General features: G+C 43.2%; 1 protein-coding gene across 4 annotated transcripts in view; it reads left to right on the plus strand.

Annotated features, from left to right (window-relative positions):
* Positions 1–65: 65 nt before the first annotated feature.
* The window catches only part of LOC146378571 (vacuole membrane protein 1-like), a 46,166-nt gene continuing 22,422 nt past the window's right edge, over positions 66–23,809 (plus strand). Inside the window, exons 1-7 of one of the 4 annotated variants that reach the window (XM_084941416.1) lie at positions 66–223; positions 1,744–1,846; positions 1,945–2,086; positions 4,983–5,073; positions 6,129–6,239; positions 17,017–17,241; positions 20,186–20,317. In XM_084941416.1, the coding sequence (XP_084797542.1) occupies positions 1,759–1,846; positions 1,945–2,086; positions 4,983–5,073; positions 6,129–6,239; positions 17,017–17,241; positions 20,186–20,317 (789 nt within the window). In that variant the 5' untranslated portion in view covers positions 66–223; positions 1,744–1,758. Of the gene's footprint in view, positions 224–1,743; positions 1,847–1,944; positions 2,087–4,982; positions 5,074–6,128; positions 6,240–17,016; positions 17,242–20,185; positions 20,318–23,809 lie in introns of those variants that run through there. The other 3 variants (XM_084941415.1, XM_084941418.1, XM_084941419.1) reach the window with 3 other exon arrangements.

Consider the following 23,809-nt stretch of genomic DNA (forward strand, 5'->3'; position numbering starts at 1 on the left):
TCTTTCTGTGTTTGTGTGTCTTTCTTCTGTGAGCCCCCTCCCCAAAGAAACCCAGCATCACTGCTCTATCCCTCACTGGCCCCCTTCATCACCACACCCTGCACTCGAGTTATGATGCAATTCGTGGGGAAGCGTGCTCTTGCCCTACATTGCTACTGGGGCTCCACCGCAGGGTGTTTTTTACAAGCTCAGAGCTCATTGCAGACGAGACTCCAGCTGAACGGTGAGTTTCCTCTCTGTGCATCATGCATTTCTACAACAGACTTTGGTGTCATATTTAAGGCCTTTGTTTTTGTTTTGCACTCAGTTCATATCCCGTCTCCAGTGTGCAGCTCTCATTTGTGTTTAACAAAAGTGTGAATCGATTACGCCGTATTGGATTTCTCATCTGGAAGTGTGTGCGCTCTGTCTTGAATTTCTCATTGTCTCACTCGCAGTTACTCAACAGGTCTGAGTTGTTTTGGTAGAAGCGATTGCGCAATCAGGCGCTGGAGCAGCGCTGTGCTATGAGCCTCACATAAGCAGAAGTGTCGTTATGAAACTGTTTACTGGGTGCTGGCTGTGACGCACAGTTTGCAGTTTAACTCCTGAACAAAATAGCTGTTCTGCAGAATAAAGCACACATTTGTGGCAGCAAAAGTTCATGTTTTGCACAAACAGACCGGTTTGGCTCAGATTTCTATTGTCGGGATTGTTCACAGGATATGATGAATAGCATGGTTCTTGGACAAAGCTTTGTTTTCTCATGTGCAAACGAGCAAATGATTTGTTGCAGCATTGAGTGAGCGCTTCTAATGAGCACATGTCCTGAAGGTTTGACATCTGCCACTGAGTCTATGTGCAGTTCTTTATGTATAAGAAGAACATCGTTTTTTGGTGTGCAACATCTCAGTAGCACAAATTAGCCTGCAAACTATTCACAGCTGCCAGTGTGAGCCGTTTCAGCGATCAGGAAGCGTGTTTCCATTGAAACATGCTGAACATACATTTGTGTTCAGATCCTTGAACCTTCAGCAAGCACTGAGTGGAAGTCTCACAAACTATGTACTTCACATTCATCTGGGATGCATGTGCTGTGCAGTTTTATTTTTGCAGATTTTAAACAGCCAGAGGTGCACAGCTAGGGCACAGAAAGAGGGATTAAGCTCTGAGAGTATGTGTGTGTCTGCAAGAGGAACCGGCAATTCCAGCAGATGGTGAGCTGCACACCTCAGTGTCAGAGTCCCCATCTTGATGCTCACTGATTCCTGAGAGACACGAGGCTCTGTAGTGACACACTTACATGCTTGCAGGCACGAGCACGGAGGTGCGTGGATCTCCTGTGAACAAACGAAGGGAGGAAGCATAAAGCACAACACCGTCTTACACCGTTAAATCTATTATTTAAACATATTGAAGATAGGGAACAGTTTTTTGATTACTGGGAGAAACTTCTCAAAAGTTGTCTGCACAGAAAAATGAACAAGATTTGCATGCGCTCCCAGTATCAGCGCTAATTAAGGTACTTATTAGGTCATGCACAGGCCTGACTGGGTTACTGGCGCTCTGCAGGATGCAGGAGTAGCAAAAACAGCAGCTGTTTACCCCGTGTGCAAGTGTGTATGGAGACATGCTTGAGAGTGGAAAATGTTCTCCGTGTTATTGAAAGCGACTCTGTGTTTGTTTGGGACCAGTAGCGCTTTCAGATCTGGCGAGCAGATTAGCATGCGTGACGCTGCGCTCAAGGCCCGTCTCTTGTCTCAGCAGGACGCCTTCCAGATGAATGAGATGGCAAAGTGTGGGGCCGAAGGTGAACTACTTCAGAGGCGACTGGGTGTAAAGGAGCAGCAAAATGGGGAGCTGGGAGGTAAAGTCTAAAAATGCTTAATGATACTATAAGTGAACCAGTATATAAATGGTTCTCCTGTGCGCCCACATTTGTTTGTGTGTGTTCTTGAACGATAGAAGCCTCGGGGCTCCCTGCGGATGGCGGGAGACAGACGGACTCGGATGAGCGCGAAGCCCTCGTGTTATGGAAGAAACCTCTGCTCACGCTTCACTACTTCACTCTGGAACTGCTGATCACCCTGAAAGGCTGGACGTGGAGGTGAGAAACAGGGGAGCCTCTCCCCAAATGACTGCACTGTCTCTGATCTGTTTCTGCCTGTGGCATCATGAGCGAGTGCTCTCAGTCAATAAGAGCTTTAACATTAATGATCATGTTAAAACAGGCAATGTGGTAACATTAGACTTTTGGTGAATTAGTAAGATACAATGCACAAGCCGTTTCAGTATAGCTTCTTTGCATCTGCTCAGCTGTTAATGACGAATAAAAGGAAAAACTTGAAACATTTATGTCCTGTGAGTTTGTTTCACTGGGAAATCAGCATATAGATTTGTCCTATTTAAGCAGTAGTTTTTTCAGTATTATTTATAGTGACAGTTGCTGCTTTCATTGCACGAAAAGAGGAAGAGGCAGCACTATGCAGTCCTCACTTACACAAGAAGGATATAAACACCACCAGATCAGATGTACCGTTGATTGTCTCAGTACTGTTAACCGTTGTTTTATCTTCAGTCTCCACCACAGTGCAACAAAAACACCACAGGATCTGTTTACATATATATATTTTCACTTTGCACTCCTCTTCCTTTCTACCAAGAAAGTCTTTCCGCCACACACACTGGCATGATCCCACCAACAAAGCAACAACATCAGCTCAGACTCCGTCAGAATTTGTCTTGACAGCATGTTCCCTGTGGTGGAAAACGTGTCTTTGTACACCTAATAACAAAGAATCCAGAAGAAGGTCAGAGTGTACTCTCAGTGGGGCCTTTGCGGTTAAGCGTGTCAGGACAACGTGTTTATTTTCTAAAACTACAAGAGGATGTGGTGAGCCGCAAGCACCACGAGCAGCGCTGTGACTGAGAGAAGCTGCTACTCCCCAGCACACATGCAAACACATTAGGGCTTTAGTGCACTCGCATGCAGAGAGGTTTATCCTGGATGTTGTTAAAAGCGGTTTGTAATTACAACATGTGGGAGTCCTCAAGGCAACAGACTGTCCTGTCTTGTGGCTATGCACTTGTTGTTCTTAATATGTAGGTAGCTTGTGAAACAATGGAGGATTAGGATAGGGGAGGGCATGTGGTGAGAAATCGTTACGGTCAAATGAATGGAAATTCTGGTTGTAATAAAAACACATTTGCAGTGTTTTTTTCTATTCTTGGATGTGTGTGATTTCAAAGACAGGGGATATCCTCGATACTGTCATGGCACACACATAAGCCCCACCCACCTACGGTTTAAACCTCAAGGCAAATTAAATCATGCAAAGATACTCTAACACAGCCCAAGAGTAAAACCTGGACTAAATCCTAATCTCATCATTAGATGTCACCAAATTGCAGATCACTGAATTCTGTTTTTTACCAGGTGTAAGACAAACGATCACTGTTCATCTGCAGTAAGTGCAGGCTGTCAGTTCACTGTTTACCTCAACGGTCAGTATGTTTATTTACTGTGAAGGAGGCTTTAAACTTTGTCAAATGAATCCAGTGCCGGTGTCAGTCAACCTTACTTCTGACTGATGTGATCTGGAGTTGAGGTGTTGCAGCTATTCTGAGCTTTTCAGTAAATGCTGCTGTTAGCTTCACGTTAGCTGCTGTTAGCTTCACGTTAGCGGCTGTTAGTCTCAATTAGCTGCTCTTTGAAGTGGGTGTAACACAGTTGGACTTGGACATTAACTGGCCTAATGTTAGCTTGTGACCAGCTGTTGTTTAGCCAGCTCACTGTCAGAGCTTTGAGTTAAAGAGATGAGGCTGGAGGTGAGTCGGAAAATGAGGGAGAAGAAAAACATAAGAAAAGGAGATGTGAAAATATACATGCACAAATGTTAAATGGCTATAAATGTAGCCGGTCTTTAGTAACATACGTAAAACAGCGACATCCATCTCCGACCACTGTATTGAAGTTGGAGAGGTATGGCTTCCACAAACAGGCAGCTGCTCCTAGGTATTTTTAATGGATTAATTCTGAGTTTATTAGAATGCTTCCAGTTCTATTCTATTCTATTTCTATTAGCTAACCTCTAATTAGCTACAAGAGCCAGTTTTCCATGTCAGTGCTAATGTGGTGTGCTCCAGTACCTGAAATAAGTGAGTGAAGCCGACAGCACATGGGGGCAACTGTTTGCTCTGACTTTCTCACCGGGGGCTAATTTCATGCTACTCTAACTTTTCCTTTAATCAACCCTAATTATTTGCACCTGGGACCAGCGCGCATGCGCTTCAGTTCACTCCGACAGTGTCTCCGTGTCAGCTTGGACAGTAAATATGTGAAAGAAACGGTTTTAACAAACGCACAGACTGACTGTAATGCATCAGCTGGCCAACCTTTTCTACAGATGTACACGTCCTGAGTCACTGGGCAAACAAACAAGGTTAGCTTAGCATCAACCATAAATCTGATGATAGCATAGTTAGCTTCTGTCGTTTTGTTTTTTTCATAAAACGTTTAATTCTAACATTCAAAATAAACACGTGAGCATTATCTTTTTGCGGTGAGTGTACGTGAACGTCTGTACAATAACTTATTTTTCAAAATCTATAAATGTCTTTGCTACTGTCGCGAGAGTTTCTGCTTTGGATTCATTCTGCTCTGTATAAAGTTGCTCGAATACTTCCTCCCGTCCACACATGTTAACGAGGTGACAGTAACGGCACTTATGGCCGACCACGTGCTTTTATAGGCTGCATATTACTCGGATGTGTTCACCATCTGGAAGCACGGCCTCGTATGGGTGAAGACCTGCGGTGATTTGATTAGCTTCCAACAGATGTCTCTCTTGTCCACAGTTGAAATCCTTCTCTTTCACTAACACTTCCTTGTTGACGATCCCTCTGGCGTCAAACTTTCCCTACTAAACATTGTCTTTCTGCTTTGTTTTCCACCAACTTCCGTCTCAAGTTTGTCTACCTTCACTCGCTGCTTCTTCATCCAGGCTCTGGCAGCAGAGACAGACTGTGTTTGGCCTGCTGACCCTGCTGATCCTCCTCTCCATTGCCTATCGTATTGAAGGAGCACACACCAAGGTGACCAAAACTCTGCACATATTGCATTTCTTGGCGTATACTAAATATTCATATGCAAAGAGGTTATTAATGTAGTTGGTCCTGTGGCAGTCACTTTTTTGATGATTATATTTCCTCACCTTTAGCCCACCGCAGCACTGAATGCAATATGTATATTTGCTGCAGGGTTGTCCTGCCCGTGCAGTCACATCAGCTGTAGCGAGTGCCTGAAATCTGTGGTTTCATCTGACAGTATGTTGTTGTCTGACAGCTGATATTTGCATAAACGTGCTTAGTTGTATCTGCCAGTTTCTTATAAATATGCTTCTAAATGTCCAAATGCAGCATGCCGTGCTGTACAATCCCCCAGAGACGGTTCACATTTTTGCTGTTTTTAACGCCCCCTGGAATACGGAGGAAAGAAAATCAGCGTTATTTACAGTCATGGAGTTGTGTAACCACTTCTCAGTAACTACACGTAACAATCTCCCTTGGCTGGCACCCCGCTTCCCCGAATCCGGCCAGTAAAGCCAGAGAGCTATGTGCTGCTGTTGTGTTCCTGGGTTTCCTGGGAAATGGAGTCACTGGTCAGAGCCCCCACCCCACCTTCTCCCCTCTTCCCGTAATCTACACACTCCATGCTTCCCCCTGAAAACAACCTGCCTGGGCTTCCAGGAGGAGGTGTAAACAGCAGCGATAGATGGAGTGATAGTGGGGGATGAACAGAGAAGGAGAGATCTTGGCTTTCTTCTGTTTGCTTGTTGTGTAAGAGCTGGCTGCCACCAGGAAAGAATAATGGTGCTCTGTGCTGAACACTCCTACCCTACAGCTCTGTCCTTTAAACTCAACAACCTCAGGTTTCTCCCTCACTCTCCTTCCTCTCCCTCTTTCTTTCTCCCAGCCTTTAGAGGACCCTCTGTTTCACACACTTTTGCTCTCACCTCCTCTCACTCTGTCCCTTCCTTGCTCACACTGTGCACACCCCCTCCCTCCCCTTCCCCTTTTCTTGTTTTCTTCACACTCTGTGCATGTGTCTCTGCCATGTGGTTGACCGTCCCTCTCTCTGGCCTCTGCAGTATGTGTGCTACATGGAGAAGAAGACGCTGTGGTGTGCCTACTGGGTCGGTCTGGGCATCCTCTCCTCTGTGGGTCTTGGCACTGGCTTGCACACTTTCCTCCTTTATCTGGTAAGACGGCATTTTGTGTGAGTGTTCAGTCTTTCACGCTGCAGTTATTCACTTGTCTATGCATGCCTGTGACAGGGCTCAGAGCCGATGGATGATGGTGGTGCTGTGACGCAGGTATTAAAAAAAGCTGGGTTTGATGCTGCTGTCAAGTAGTTGCTTTTATTAAGAGCACTGATAAAGAGATTTTGGAGGCTCCACGTGCACTTGCATGCACATGCATGCGTGAGTGTGCTAATGTGTGTTTGCGTGCGTCTGCGTTTCACAGTGAATAGGTGCTTTGGTAGCCACGCTGTTTTGACAGGCAGTCCAGGAACAATCGCACTCAGTGACCCCTCTGACTGAGTGCACATGAGGATAAAAACACTCTCCCTCCCCCGATCTGAGCTCTTTCTCTTTCCTTTCTCCCCACTTTCCTGCTCCCTACCGTGCCACTCACTCTCACTTTCTCTGTCACTCCCTCTTCTTACTTTCTTTTTTGTGCCTCTCCTCGCCGCACACTCCCCGTTTTCTCTTCATCTCTCTTTTTAATCTAGTGCCAGGCGTGTTGGCTTTTGCGTCTCTAGCGCTGACGAGAGCAGGGTCCCCAAACATCTGCTTGTTTGACTACTCTCAGCCCATCTGTCATCAGGGAGTCCACCGTCACACTCTTGTGCCCTGACCCAGTGGAGCTGAACTGGAAACTTTGAAGTGCGTGTCCTCCATGCTGCTGTTTTTAAAAGCCAACTCTGGTGCTCTGAAATGTAATTTGAGAGGCGTTCCTTTGGTTTCTTTTAGTCCAATAGCGGTCCGGCTCACTTTCTTTGCCAGTAAGATGTCACCATCTAGTGAGCGTGGTCGTTACTGCAGGCGGTGGTGTCACCGGGTTCATGACAGAACTTGATGATCCTTGCTGGAGCGGCTCGTGTGCATTTTTATAGAGATTTGACTCATACTGTTGCTCGAGAGCTGATACTGTGATTTTTAACCAAAGAATTTCATGACTTAAAAAAAAAAGTACAGAATTTCCAATAAAAATAGTTTGAACAGAATTACTTTTAAGCATTTAGTGTTTCACTGTAGGAAGGAAGTGCTCCTTACTGACAAACCTGCAATTTGTGATATGACTCCAACACTGACAGAAAACATCGTGATCAGGCAAGAATATTCAAACCAACACAAACAGGGATTTGCCAACAGATTACTTATTTCACGTCGCATTTGTGTCATTGGCTCCTGTCCAAATTTTAATTGGTGTTGGCCAATCCAAAAGGTACAAAAGTGGCCTTGGAGAATTATAATTATGCGTCTTCTTTTGTGTAGAAGCGCTGCTAAATGAGCTGCGTCGATTACTCTGTGATTTTCTAGATTTCTGGGTCCTGAAAAAACATTTTTGACAAGTGGTAAGTGAGCACCGGAGAAAGCTAGCAGGCTTCTTGTTCTGTTTTTAGGAACTGGGTCAGTGATAGTAAGTGGGTCAAGTGCAAAGCACTCGCTAAGATGCCTCCATAAACTTTTAAGTCCAACACATGCTGCGTGACCTTTCTGGGCCTAGTTTCCATTGTGTTCATAAACTGGAATGACAATTTGAAAAGGCAGAACTGGAGTTCATCTGAGCTCTCAGTGTTGATCACTACCAATCAACATTTGGGAAAGACGCCACCGCTTGTAACGGAGGTGCTTCCTGTGACTGTGACGAGGATATTGATGGATATTAAACGTAACCTTATTTAAAGAAAAACAATGACAAATATGTATTCAGCTTGTAAAAAGTGTGATGTTTACTCGAGTGGTTCTCTGACACATTTAAATTGTTGTTTAAAAAGACGAAATCAAGGATGATGCCACTTAAGGAATTTTAGACATTTTTAGATCTTTTCTGTCCTTTTATGGATTAAAATGATTCAGTAATTAAATCGTTGTTAGATGCAGATGATAAAAGTAATTGTATGCCAGCAGCTCTGCCTGAGAGCTGAGATTATTTTAGTTCAAATTTAAATCTAAACATTGAAATTCAAAATTTTTTACAAACAATACTTTCCTGCTGTTTCAAAACAGCGCTGGGGGAAATACGGTACGACTTTGTTTTTATTAAGTGTCAGTAGGTGGTGCAAGCGGCCTTAACATGTCTATAATGCAGGAAAAATCACATTCAGAATAGAGTTGTAATTTTGTATCCAGTTTTGGGGTTTTAAAAAAACATATTGTAAAACATTGTAGCTTCCTCACATATTCACATGAACGATGAAAAGTGTAATGTTAATGTAAAAAATGGTCTCTATAAAGAATAAACTGGACACTGATCCATTTATTTACTTAACAAATGTTTAACAGTGTCGTGTATATATGAGCAGCCAGCAGTTAAAAATCACAGGACTGTAAAAAGTGCATCATTTACTATCTTTATGTGAATTTGTAGAAAAATGGGACTCCTTCAAAGTTTAAACACCACCGAGGTCCCTTTCAGCACTGCTTTCATGTGACCTCACATGACACTGTGGTTTCTATAACTTTTCTATTTTATAAGTATTTCTCCTGCAGTAACTGCTACATTTTTTCCCATCAGCCACAGTGTTTACTCTGATGTAGGAAGTCGAAGAGGCGAGCTTTCGGTTGATGTGCCGGGCCTACACTGCTAATAGATTAGCTGGAAATAAATGACACCACATCATATATTATTAGGCTGCTTCCTTCGAAATTGGCGGGAAGCAGTCAACATTGTGAAAACAGCACGGAGGCTCCAGCAGGGGGGGGTACTGAGCCTGTATAGGCAAACCAACCCAGTCAATGAAACCAGAACAGAAGTGGCAGCTCCTCTGTTCTCTGACATGGCCAATTGCTACCCCGTGTCTCCGCTCTGTGTTTGCATCCTGCTGAGACTGTGGGAGATCATTGTGCGTGGTTCAGCACTGGTTAATGGAGAAAGATAAAAAGCTGCAACTCAGCCGTAGAAAAGGGGGAAAAGGCACACTTGGCACATCATCAAGTGTACTTTATCCAGCTGCTCTGAGAAAGGAGGTCGTGGGTGGGTGCTCACAATGCAGACTATGAAAGCGGCCGCAAAGGCGTTACAAAAGTGTGTGTACACTTTAAGTCCTGCACCTGTGCACACGTCCACCGAAACGACTGTGACGAGCGGGACCAGCTCACTTTTTAAAGTTACGAGTGACGAGTCTTGTCACCGCTGTGTGAGTTCTCACTGAGACGGGGTTCACGTAGAAAGCTGGGGAACGTCGTAAATACTTTAGAAGAGAGCTCATCTGAGTCATCCACCATTAAATTACTTTCAGTAATGACTGTTGCCATTAAGTCATTATGGGCAGCATGAAAATGATTGCGCTCGATGTTAAGTCAACAGAAACAATGAATTAAAGTCATTATAATCAAAGCACATTTCTGTTTACATAATAACAACTCGGGTCGTCTTTTTTTTGCAGCTTCTGTCTTTACTTTGTGACTGAGAGGTGCAAACACGTGCACTCATTTGAGCAGTTACGAGGAGAAATGAGTCAACAACAAAAAATACATGTTTGTATACGACTTATCATTTGTTTTTCAAACAATGTGAATAAATAAAACCAGCGGATCGTCTAAATAAATGAACATTGTGTAGTTTTCTATATTGAGATTCTTCTAGGATTGCTAAATTATAGGTTGCACAGGAGGTTTGTGCAGAATATACAGAGTTTCCCCAGCAACCCTCCTAAAATTAAGTTTTGTCTGTGGGCAATTACCAGGAGCACAGCTTTAATTAGTGCCAACTATCACTAAGCGCTGAGCAGGTCTGCGAGCGTGGCTTCCACACACTGGCCCCGAGTTGTCGTCGCTGCCACTGTTGCACAGTTTTATGGATCAGCTGCTGTTGTATAGTTAAGTGCTGTCTGCTAATTCGGGCTAATAAAGCCATGTCAGTGTACTGAGCTAATAACTGGGTCGTGTGTTCCTGAGATACCGTAGCGCCCACTCTCCTGGCCACTGTGGGGCTGGTGCAGTGATGTGAGTCCTGCTGTCATCCCAGAAGCAAACAATAGGAAACCTTCACCTTCACCTAGACAGAAACCTGGGTGCTTTGTTTGAGCTGTGATTCACGCTGCTCGGCAGTCGGACCTGGTCTAAATTTTCCACTACTTGTTTTTTTTCCCCCTGTGTGTGTGTGTGTGTGTGTGTGTGTGTGTGTGTGTGTGTGTGTGTGTGTGTGTGTCACCAGTGAAGCTGTTTGAGAATTGATTAGCTGAGGGAGCTCCTGGGAAAGCTGTAAAGGTAACCTTCTAATTCATGGGGTTTAATTTGTATGTAGAAGTTGCCATGAAAGAAGTTACTTGGCTTCACCCACGCATGTTCAAACATGACCGGCACATTATTTCTCTGTTTGCCAAAGAGACGACCGATACGTTGCATACTCATGAACCAGAACATGGGTGACACATCAGGATCGAGTTCAGTTTCTTGAAAAGGTGCTGTTGACTCACTGCTGCTCTGAAGTAATGGATCTTTCCCTTTAATTGCAACGCCTCTTAAATTCAGTTTAAAGCCATTCATTTTTAACTACTCGATAGTGTGTCAGAACTTTTATCGCATGGCTCTGATGCTCTCGCTGATGAAGAGGCAGAATTACTACGTAACACTGCAGCTGTTACAGAAATGACTGAAACTGGAATATAACTGCAAACAAGACTTTTACTTCCTGTGGGGAAAAAATGGGAAAAACTTTGTGAAAAGTACGCAGCACAATTGCTTTCATTCATGACTTTTAAGTAATTCGTTTCCTTCATTAGTTTGGAGACATAAATATGCCCAAACATCTTGTGACTTACTCATCTTCACCAAAGTTTTTCAAAAATGAATACCAGAGAGATGTGTGCGTGTGTGTGCGCGTGTGTGCGCGTGTGTGTGCGTGTGTGTGGTATTTCTAATGGCTTCTCCGTCTTAACTGTCTCACCTCAGCTATCTAAAGCATGCGTCTCTCTGTGTCTTAGAGGCCCCAGGAGTCCTGGTAATACTAAGTACAACAACTATTCGTTCTGAAGCGCACACACGCACCCACACACAGTCGCACCCACACACAGCCGCGCGCACACACACACACACACACACACACACACACACACACACACACACACACACACACAGCCACAGGAAGCAAATCCTGGGCCAAAGTGGGCTTAGTGTGTAGCCAGTCTGGAATGGCACCAACAAACCCCAGAACAAGCCAAACCTGACCAGACCAAACCAGAGCTCTGCTGGCAGACTGGTTGTTGAGCTTTTTTTCAAGCATAGTTTTGTTATGAAATTCTTTCATAAAGGTCACTCGGTGCTTTTCATTCGTGCACCCTCAGGTGGATCTGTTGGGCCGGCGCTCACTCGTACTCCATGTTCTGCAGATAAGGACTCTCTCTGGGTACCAGGAGTCTGTCTTCCTGCGTTAGTGATATTTGTACATCGTGCTTTCTTTATAAATGAGAACGAAAGATGCATTTTAGCTGGTGTTGGTATGGAGAGTAACCTTCAGTAATAGTAATAAATCACACAGCAATAGTTCATTCATGTAGCTGTAAAAAGCTTGATAATATATTAAGTAATCCAAAGTGTTCAGAATAGTTACTCTCATTGAGTAACGTAACAGAATACGTTACAAAATACATTTTGGGGCATGTAATCTGTAATCTGTAGTGGGATACATTTTAAAGTAACCTTCCCAACACTGGATAATATAAACAAATAATTACAATTTCTCCACTATCAATGATACTTGTGATATGGGCCAATTAAAATCTTTCCAAATTAAAATGCTGTCATTGGACTCTAAACTTTCGGTCAGATTTAATATTTAATTGAATCAATTTTAATGTGATTTAATTTCAAGTGCAAAAGCAAAAATGCACCAAACTCGACTCGTTTTTCATTCTGAACATTTGTTTTGCTGCTCAGACGTTAGAAGAAAAAACTCATTCATCCGTAATCGATTTAAAACAACAAATATGGATCCTGGTAAAAATATTTAATTCAGCGTATTAACTATAAATTTAGTCTAAAATCATTTGAATTGATTGAAGCTGATTCTGTTTAAACTTTATTTCAGTGAACATTTAATGTCAGAGTGTTTCTCAACACAGAGTCCTGTGGTTGGATGTGTGTGTGTACTCCCCCCCCCTCCCTGCTCCATCACTGGCCTCTCTCCCGAGCTCTCTTGCCTCCCTCAGAGATCCCGACCACGGCTTCCTCAAAACGAACTAACCTCTAATGTTTGTCCTGCGCTGCCTCCAGCAGTCTCCACTGTAAGAAGTGGTGAGCAGGTTATGCTGGCCGGACCATGTCTAATGTTCTTAAATGGCCCTTAACAACCACAGTGACCTGTTAATAACTGGACTATCGTGCGGTCGTGGTCACTGAAAAGTGCTCAGTTTATGGTCACCCATTAATGTCTTGTTTGGGCCACGAAAGCGTCTGCATTTGCCACTATCGACCAACAAGGAGTCCGCTCTGTGACTGGAACAGTGATTTGACATTTGATTTGTGAGAAGAAAAGAAGAATCTGATACACTGCGATTTTTATTAGTGAACAATTTTAAAATTAGGACAAAAATACCAAAAATGGAGGAGAAGGAGAATAATGTGTGTTTATATATGATCTGCAAATGTGCTTGTCTTGTGTTCACTGTGACACATAATGAAACTTATAATAATGAATCGTTCATTTATGAATGAATAAAATGTAGAATCCACTGCATTCTCACATGAAGTCATCATGGTTAGGCTCTTTGCATACATTCTTCTATGTATATATCTGTGAACCACAGACTACATATAACAGATATCAGCCATTGTTTATGGGATGCTACACTTTGCTGCCTACATTTTGTTTTTCTAACTCCAGAAATATTTAGGTTTAACGTAGCAGGAGGCAAACTGAATGACTGACCACACCTGTGCAGCTTGGTTTCCAGGCAGGCTCAGAGTTTGATGCTCTTAATTCCACAAAAAAATGACACGAAGCTGAGTTACAGTTACAGAACTCGTGTCTGTGTCATCATTCTCTGTCGGTTTATGTTATTTGTACAGTTATATTATTGTAATGACAATAAAAACTTTCAATTCAATTAAAACAAACAAAGGGCTCCTAAAAATATCCAAGTCTCCACTTAGAATGATGTTTGTGTCTTTGTTACCAGCATCAGGGGTAAAAAGGGTCTGTGGCTCATACTGACTTTAGATTTTAAAAATCCCACACCGATATATTTTGTTTCATTTGACATTTGCTCTATGTTTGGACCGTGCACTCCCACTCCCTCTATATTTATGATATGGTCACCACGCATTCAGACACCCCCCCCCCCCCAGATCCAAAGCGAGTCCACAGTCTCATACCCAGGAGTGGGGATCCCAGGCACTGGTTTCTGCACGTCACCACAGGAATGCCAGCAATGCTCCAGTATGGATCCCATTGTGTCAGAAAGGAGCTTTGTCAGAACCGATGTGTAATATGGTGGCTGCAAACATCTTCAGCATTGGGCAGATATCAAAACAAACATGGAGGTAGAAGAGTGACTTGGCTAGAAATATTTATTTGTTTGGTGTTATCATTGTTAACCTCCTGAGACCTGAACTCTTTCGTGGCATTTTTACTTTCTCTTTGCTGTTTGGGCTGATTGGGGCCTGATTCGTGTAAAAACAAAGAATTACCTGATTTATTTTTTTAACTTGATTTCTGTTTCTGAGAAAAACGAGATCCACATACATTCACTTTAACTTTTGATAGCACAGTGGCAGGATAACGTCCTCGTAAGTGGATATCAGGCCCATGTAGAGCAAAATTTAGTATTTTGGTCTGAACAACCCAAAATGTGATGTCCACATATGTGGACGCCAGGTCCTAGGAGGTTAATAGTGATCGGCACAGAAGAACACTTTCTTGGGAAAATTCCCGTGTATTTACTACTATTGGCATATTTGTTCATATTTGTTCATATGTGTCATATGTGTCATCGAGTCAGAGGCCAAATGAGACGGCGAGCAGCTCCCTGACAGTCGTGGGTTGGGCCGTAGATTAATATTGAATCACCTGGACAACATGAGAGGACTGGACTTTTGTGTAAGCTGAGAAGCGGTGACACAGCAACGGCTGAGAGCGAGAGACTGCTCGCAGTCACTCCGTTGGCAGGCTCTCTGTGTGTGTTTGGTAAACAAACGTTACCCAAGATAGAGCAGGGAGGTGTGAACAAGAGGAATTTTTTCTTTCCTGTCCACAAAAATATTTTGCTTGATGACTTTGTCTGCACACATAAGTTGTGTTAAGTATCTGAGGGCAGAATGATCCCACTGGAGAGTCGGTGAGGCAGGAAATGAGCCAGGGGAGGATCCAGCCTGACTGGGTCAGTGCTGGGAGTTTCTAGGCTTCTCTTTCTGGGTCACTAAAGATTTTCCTCATTTGTCTTCTGCTTTGGTAACCAGTGCATGAGCATCCATTTTCCCTCCAGGTCCTGGGAGGCTGATATTAAGTGTTAGTGTGACTAACATTTTGTTTCAGGAGGTAATCTGTGTCATCTAAGAGGGCACAGTTCCTAGAGAAGACATGGCAGCTTCCTGTTGCCTCACACACACCGCTCTCCTGCCCTCCCACGTTCCACTCTGTCCTGTCCTGCCTTGTCCCATGCAGCTCCGGAAGTTCCACCCCCACCCTGGGCTTGCCAGATTGCTTTTGTGCTGCATTGCGTGATGCCAAACTGCCCCTGTGCGTCACTGGGAGCACCCTTCCTACACACACGCATGTTGTAAATACATGCTGCTTTGTCACACCGTCCTACTCGTGGGCTTGTCTTTATTTGTATTACAGAGACGGTTGGGTAGTAACTGGTAATGCAAAAGTTTTGCTTTATAGCACATGTGCATATATTAGTGGGAATATTTTTTTTTAAGTTCACTTAGTGACCTACAAAGTAACTGACTGCATTTTTAAAGTTAGCCGTCCTCTCATGTTTGTAGAAAACTGGATCAATGATCTTATCGTCCTGTACAGAATAACCACCAAACATTTGTTTCCGTGTCATTTTCAGATAGCAAACGTTAAAAACCGGATTTCTTTCACACTTTTTGTCTTCAGCCAGCAGAGCCTCGGCAGAACAGCACGTCAAAGTCAAATGAATCATTTTCATTAAGAGCTCTTTGCCTTAAATTGCTTCTGTTTAAATTAAATGTCATCATGACAGAAATGTGGTGAATGTTTGTTTTGATATTACTGACTTTAAGTCTCAGTCTCCACAGGAGCATTATGGGGGGGCAGGAGAATTATGGGGGGGCAGGAGCATTATGGGTGCTGGGGGCAGGAGCATGCACGTCTCTATACTCCTGGAAGCCTCACTGAGGCAGAAATGGAAACCAGGCAGGTCTTTAGCATCGCTCCTGTCGGGCAGCAGCATCACAAACTGAGCACATCCAGAACGTGGGACGATTTTCTTTTTCGCTGCTCTTTCCTTCATTATTATTACTTAATTATTGTAATTGCGCGTGTACAGGTATGGCTACACGTTACTGGATGTATTGATCTGCTTGTCAGTGGGAAACGCTGGTCACCAGCTTAGAAACTGTTGTATTAATGAAACACACCAGAGCTGCTCTCTTTTTGTTTCTTTGAATATCACAAAGCAAACCCCGTAAAAGTTACTGGAACAAAAAAATAAAAAAGTAAAGTGTTTTTTAAATGTTGTTTATTTCATCCAGTGAGCTGTTTGTTTTATTTTGTTTTTTTCCCCCAAAGCAATACTTTGATCTTATTGGCGTTTTTTCATTTTTGTGTTTTTCTGGATCCAAAGTTGAACCCGTGCACCACCAAACTCCTATTGTGGGCCACATACAGCCCACTTTAATCTTTAGTGGGCAGACCAGTGAAAATCATCTTTCTTTCACTGTACACACGTTTATTTGCACATTTAATACCGAAGATATTTTAATATTAGAAAAAGACGTGCAAACGTGTGCTATTTCTGTGCACGGCAGAGAAATACTGCTGTAGTTCATACACTGTAAGAAATGTGTGAAACTGCAGACATGTTTACATATTGATTGTCATAATAATTATGAAACAAAGTTTTTATTAAAAATAATTCACCCAGTAAAAAAACATTTTTCTGCCTTTTAATTGTTCATCTATTATCTACTTCCTGTGGTTTGGTATGAATCAGTTCTTTGTTTATCGGAAAAGCTGTAAAAATGATGAAAATACAGTTAGAAGAGCAAAATGACTCGATTGGGCGAGTCAGGCTGACCTGGCGTTTCACGCCCTCGGGGTTTTTTACACGTCACCCTGAACTGTTCCCAAAATCGTTCATCTTTTTTTGCGCTGCCAAACTTGGTGGGTGAGTAAGTACAGAGATGTCGAGTGTGTGCACACCAAACGGTTTCTCAGCTTTGGTTTCCACCTTTGATCGTTTCCATGTGGGGCCCTCCACTCTGGTGCTGACACTTTTAGTTTGAAAGGGCAACTCAAACGTGATCATAGCTGCTTTTCAACATTTCCTGCTGGCATTTTTAATTCACACAGCAAGGAAAGAAGGAAGAGTCACTCGTCATGCTAATTTGCAGTCAAACGTTCCCCATCTTTATAAAATACAGGAGCGATACTGGCCCACGGATAACTGCCTTTCTGTTCCTCAGTATTTGACTCAATCAGTGTCTATGCTAATAACAAAGGGGTCTTCCTCTCTGACTCATATCCTTCCAACAGGTAGACTTACTCCCACTCTTTTTTCCCTTTTCACTTTATCTTCCTTTCTTCTCCACCTCTATCTCTGTCTTTCTCTTTTTCCAGGGACCACACATAGCATCGGTGACCCTGGCGGCCTACGAGTGCGGCTCTGTGGATTTCCCCGAGCCACCGTATCCAGAACAAATAGTTTGTCCCCAACAGGAAGCACCAGCATCAGATTCTGGTGCTGAGCAGGTGGGTGTGGAAGCTGTGGGGTCAGAGACGCTCCAGGGAAAAGTCTCACTGTGGACCATCCTCTCTAAAGTCCGTCTGGAAGCTTGTATGTGGGTGAGTGTGTGTTACACGTGTAGCTGTGGACATTATAGATGAGAACATTTTTAAAAACCTGCAGAGTTCGGCTCCTGTCATCGTTTCGGTCGCAGTTTGCAGCAACCTTTCATATTAGCCACAGCTCGTAGCAGTGTTCAGTGTTTGTGATGCTTACAGGTGGATATCTCATGTCTGCTAAATGTCAGTTTCTCATGAACTAAGAAAAAACCATCTTTGTGGATGTATTCTGTGGGTGTCGTTACGCAGAATCGCACCAAAATCTGAATGCTTTTAAAGATTAAGGACAGCACGCTCAAAACTGTATCCTAATACAGACTATTTAAACTCTTTGGCGCCATTCTGACCATATCAAAGGTTATGCTAATTTATGCTAATTAACTTGCTTTTTTTTACCTTTCACACTCAAAGCAGAAACGACACAAAGGTGCATTAAAACTGGGTGCAAATGTATTCATTGATAAGTCGTCTGCTTGGAAAACCCCTGCTCCTTCCTGTGAATTTCCCCTAACCAGCATCAATGGTTTCACACCTCTAACCAGCCCTGTGGCTGCAAAGACCAACATCTCTTTTTTTCAATCTATGAGGTTTTTTTCAGACGTACATCAGAAACATTTTTATCTCTTTATATGAAAACAGCTGCTTTCAAACACTTGGAAGTCTCGTATTAGCAGGTGTCCACTTACAGAGCGCGTGGGTCTGCTTGAGTTTTTCTAAAATCACTGATGATAACTTGCACACAAAAACACAACAGTCACGCTCGATTATGTGCGCTTTTGTTTACGTTTTCTCAGTGACGTGTGGACCTGCTGAACATTCGGAGAATGGAGAACTTGGCGTCTGACACATTAGATGACTTTGATCATTGTCCATTTCCCTTTTCCTCTTAATGTGGAAGGTTCAGAGATGAGGGGGAAATGCATGTTATCAGTTACGAGGCTTTACTGGAACTGGGCTCCCTGCTCAGACCGGCGTTCATTATGTAACTTTATTTTATATAATTATGCATTTACGGTCCTTTGACTTGATCTTTATTTAATACGTTTTCACTTTAAACGTCCCTTCCAACCTTCCACTTTGTGTTACCATATATGTGTCTACACACCGATCCAGCATGTAAAAAAAAAAAAAGAAAAGGTGTGCATGTTTTATTAATTGGCGCAGCACGGTCGTTTCTCTGCTTTCAAAATGGCGTCGCATTTTGCTCCCAGTCGAGCTGCAGCATCGTGTTACGAGCAGCGATATCCAAGTGTGTGTTGGCGGGGGGGGGGTGCTATCCAATCCCCTCGGATTCATAACCACCCACTACCAACCAACCACTGCCCCTTTGTAACCTCAGCCTGGCACGACCTCGGCCGAGGCTTGTCGGCGATTCAGTTGGAAACACCTGTCGCACCCACGGCTTCAAAGCGCCCACGTCAACATTTCCCCTCCTTCTCCCACCTTGCGGATACGTCGCTGATGAGACGCGTGTGATTCCCCTCCTACCTTCTGTCCTCTTTGTTGTCTCTTCTTCTCTGTGCTCGGTGGACAGAGAAGCTCAGAGGTGCGCTTTAAGAGCGGCGCCGTGCAGGTAGACGCGTTTCGCTGCCCCCCACACAAACCCACACGGCCACAATGCTCACACAGAGAGGCAGAGCTGCTGAATGGAGCAGCTGCCAGGGAGATTAAGACACATCTCCATTATGAGGAAAAAAACTGGCACATTTCATCAAAGACTCCAGTGTTAACAAGAGAACAGGGTGTCCAGATTAAAGATTGAGTTTGCCAGGTTTGGGGATAGCACCGCCTCTTGAGAATGATTGTTTGGGCTTGTTGTTGCTGCCATGGTTGCTAACTACCTACTAATCATCTTCTGGCTCCAGCCATCCAGCAACATACAAGTAATGTGCCTGCGATTAGTCAGTTGTATCCTTCTGGGGGAGAAGTTGTTTTGTGTTCCAACGAGACAACTGAAGTGCAAAAGGATTTTTTCTTCTTTTCGTTGCTGTCGGTGCATCGAAGGGTGTCGGGATGTGGTAAATCTCGAAATCACCCATTTGTCATCTGTAACTGAAACTTAAACTAACTGTATCTTCTTGTCCCCGGCTTTGTGCATACTTTTCCTTTGTGCCTGGAAACATTAAAGTAATGAGCTGTGAGCAACTCCAAAAACGCAGCATTTCTTGGCGGCTGTTTTCATTGTGTTAATTAAGTCTGTAACCCTCACCCGCTCTCTCCCCCCTCCGAACTCCTACCCTGTTCTCATGTTTTGGTGGATGAACTTGGTGAACCGACTGAAGTGCTGAGGATTTATTTCCCCCCCAAATCACTTCCGCTTTCTTCCTGTTAAGCCCCCTACAATCACACAATCGTATGGCTACAAGCTCATTGTCGCTGTCGGACATGGATGTTCTGGTTGCTTGGACGAGCTCCCTCTCCCCCAAATTTGTTAGCACATCTTAAATTTTCTTGAAAAGGTTGCAGGTTGGAGAGGAGGAGCCGGGAGTTTCACACACCCTGGACCCGTGTTTAACGTATCCATGATCGTTTAATAATCTGCCGGATTTATTTCTTGTAAATCTTTTCCGTTTTATTCCCATTAAGCGCACTGATCTCAAATCCCCGACGTCAAGCATCGCAAGCTGCTTTGCATAGTGGATATTGATATTTCATGTCTATTAACCGTCTGAAGGCAAGAAAAACATGGAATGATTTAGCGTAACAAAAAGTCATTTCACAGCCAGATGTCTTGAGGCATAATTAATATTTAAAGCTGTGGCATCACTTAACCGCAGATCTTGAATACAGTATAAGTGTTTTTAATAACTGCGCTCTACATCTGAGATATCTGTCCAGAAGCTCTGTCGATTGCAGATTTAATGGCTTGACATAACAGAAGTGTGTGTTATATATGAAATCACATGATGAGCAGTATAAACATGAATGAAACGTGTGTGAACAGGGTGTGGGCACAGCCATCGGAGAGCTGCCTCCGTACTTCATGGCGCGAGCGGCTCGGCTGTCTGGCACTGAACCCGATGATGAGGATTACCAGGAGTTTGAGGAAATGCTGGACCAGGCAGAGGCCACGCAGGTGACACGCTACTCATCTCAAACTCATCATCTTCATCATCATCATTCTCTGTAATCAAACTTCCCCTCTCCTACCACCTTCTTTCCTGCATCGCACATCTTTTCGGTATAAAACTTCTTTTTTCTGTCGTTTCCTCTCCGGTCGTTTGCCTTCATCACTCCATCACATTTTTTTTGCTCTATACCAAAAGTCACATCTGATGTGGCAAATTTGCTTTTGTAACCTGCGTGTTTGTGTTTGAACCTCCCCTCGGTGTCTCAAGACTGCAGCGCTTTCACAACGCTGTGACTAAGGGAACAGCAATGATGCACTAGAGTAAAATGTTCCCGCGATATCCGGGCCCTCGTTGAGTAATTTCCTGTTTGGGTTTTTTGGGTTCTCATGTCTAACATCTCTGCAAATGTTTCAACAATGCCTAACAACTCTGTCTAAATATTTATTTTTCCAGCCTCTTGCGATTATGAATAGAGGGAGAGGAATGAACAGAAACATGCATGTGGATTTCCAAAGGCTTGTCATGTGTCTGTCCATCGTCAGTCAAAGGCTGCGGAAGGTCAGGTGGATAAAACGACCAGCTGCTGCAGCGAGCTGCTGCAGCGAGCTGCAGCCGACTCACGTATTTTCTCATTTTTCAAGTAAACTCTGTTTTGAGCTGCGAGCAATAACTTAATTTTTTAATGAGGGTGTCTCAGATATTAAAGGACTGCTACGTGTTCAGTGTCCGTTTCATCTTTTGAAGCATGCGTGTAGGATCTGTGACTTGTTCAGCCACAGTTGCATTCTGGGTAATTAAATAATTGTAAACATGGCCGACATACGGACCTCTGGCCATAACTGACAAAATGCTTTTTAGCACTTTTTGTATGTGTAGCATAAAAATTGAGAAACAATTGGTGCTTATCTTTTTCCACATTTTAATGAATTATTTTTCATCTATATTTACAAAAATATATTTTGAAATGTCACCATATTTTTTTCTGTAAGGTACAGAATAATTGTTTTAGCATATTAAAATAAAATTTTAAAATTTTATTTTTTTAAATTTTAATTTCTCTTTGATATTTGGGCTGATTGGGACCTGATGAATGGAAAAACATGAATGGAAAAAAAATGAATGTAACCTCATTTTTGTTTCTAAGAAAAATCAGAGCCACATCTGAGGATATTCATTTAAAATTTCGATAGAACAGTAGCAGTATAATGTCCTTGTAAGTGGACATCAGGCCCTGGATGCACTGGAGTAAAATGTTCCCGCGATATCCGGGCCCTCGTTGAGTAATTTCCAGTTTGAGTTTGGGTTTTTTGGGTTCTCATGTCTAACATCTCTGCAAATGTTTCAACAATGCCTAACAACTCTGTCTAAATATTTATTTTTCCACCCTCTTGCGATTATGAATAGAGGGAGAGGAATGAACAGAAACATGCATGTGGATTTCCAAAGGCTTGTCATGTGTCTGTCCATCGTCAGTCAAAGGCTGCGGAAGGTCAGGTGGATAAAACGTCCAAAATTGAGTATTTTGGTCTAAATAACCCAAAATGTGACGTCCACATATGTGGACGCCAGGTCCTATAGGAGGTTAAAAATTGTTATTTCCACCTTATTGAATTTAAATCGGGGCCAATTTGTTGTAGTTAAACACAAGTTGTTGTTTTTTTTTAAATGAGCAATTTAAAAATGTAATATTTTTTCTTTTATATCAATTTAATAAGTAATAAGTTGCAGCTTTCAGCACTATTGTAACACAGAGGAGTTACGCAGGTTTGAACTTTGATCTTTCTTTTTCTTCTCATTCTACCCGATCAGCTTAAACCACGTTGTAACTGTTACGCCTTCAGTTGGCTGAAGTAGTAATCGGTGATTAGTTGTCACAAATGAACTTTGAAGTCAATAATTACAACATATTTAAAGATGAAGACGTGCGGTTCCTGAGACGAGCCGCTGTTTCCATTATCAGCAACTTCACCAAATGTGGACGAGGGCTGCGCTGACACAGACATCAAACTTCGTAAAGCTCTGAATATTTACAGATATGTCCATGTGCTTTCTTTTCATGAGCTTTATCATTCAGATTTGTGGTTTTTATGAACTCAGTGTTAAATCCTACATGTGCTTTTCCTTAGGCATAAATATATTTAGACTGGAGTCATTTAGCATATAAATCAATGTTTACACCAAAGCTTGTTTCAGTGGAACAACAGCGCAGCAGCACGCTTTGATCGAATGCTGAATTTTGCCGTTGAAACAGAGAAAAGCAAAACAGCAACTTCAAAATATTTTGATATTAAAATGAAATCTGTTTCAGTCATGAAAGCATTCAGTCTGCATGTGGACGCACTCGTTAGCTTAATGTGAGCTCAGGAGTTTCCTTTTGAACCACGTCAGGCTGGACTTGAAAAGGAAAACAAAACGTTGGCAGGGGTGCACGAGGTGGGCGCACGTTCACGTCGATTCTGGATTTACAATTATTATGTGTGACGATGTGGACTGCGCGTGGTTTTTGTTCACACGCGCATGCAGCCCTGATGAAGCGGCGCCTCCAACTTTAAAAGAAGAATCAAATAAAAGGCAGCTGTGTAAAGAGTCGAGTTTCTGGAGCGTCTAAGATCTCCTGCTTGTTTTTAGATAAACGAACCAGACGCAGGAGCGGCGTGCTGCCTTCCTATGCTGCTGTTCTCCTCACTTTGCATCTCTCTCCCCCCTCCTCTCTTTCTCTCTCTCTCGCTCTGTTCTGTGATATGTGGTAACTGTGTGTTTGTGTATATATGTAATGTGCACTTGTGTACTTTGATAGCATCTGGAGGCAGGTTGCTTGCACCAGCACAGACCTGCTGCATACGGAAACGTTTTTTTCTCTCACCGGGGCTTTTACTGTTGCTCGGATGTTCTTGGGATTCCCTCTTTGGCTCACGGACATCCCACAACACGTCTCTTTTTTCTTTTTTCCTCGTCCACTATTTAGCCTTTTATTAACTGACGTCGTTTTATTGTGGACGTTAGCGTTCGTCTGCTGTGGAATAGCTTTTTTTAAATGATATATTAACAGCTGAGCATTAACGGCAGCGGTGGAAACAGACTCCACTGCGACTGGAATGGACAAACTATCACTGGATTGTTTATGAGACAGGAAGTGGTTAAATTTTTCGTGAAGGAAGTGACCCCCTCTAACCCTTACCCCGTTCCACATACGTACCCCCCCACCCGCCTCCCAAAAACCCCAAACACACACAATAGCACACACTCCCCCCTGTGGCAGCGGAGTCGGACTAAGATGCTTTGTACCCTCCATCAGTAAGAGAGGTTTCTTAGGTGCCAGCATTTTGACTTAAACCCGCTGGTATTTCTCCCACCCTGCACGTGCCAACTTCCTGCCACAAGTGCACGTGATGCGCAGCAACAAAGCACTCTGGGTTTTTCCTCATTCATTCAACAGAACTATTCAAGAATAATGAAGTCATGCCTTTTCTAACGGCTCCAGACGCTGATGTCATGAA

This window comes from Perissodus microlepis, chromosome 10 (genome assembly GCF_051167445.1).
Source record: "Perissodus microlepis isolate ML-2025 ecotype Zambia chromosome 10, ASM5116744v1, whole genome shotgun sequence".
Lineage (NCBI taxonomy): Eukaryota > Metazoa > Chordata > Actinopteri > Cichliformes > Cichlidae > Perissodus > Perissodus microlepis.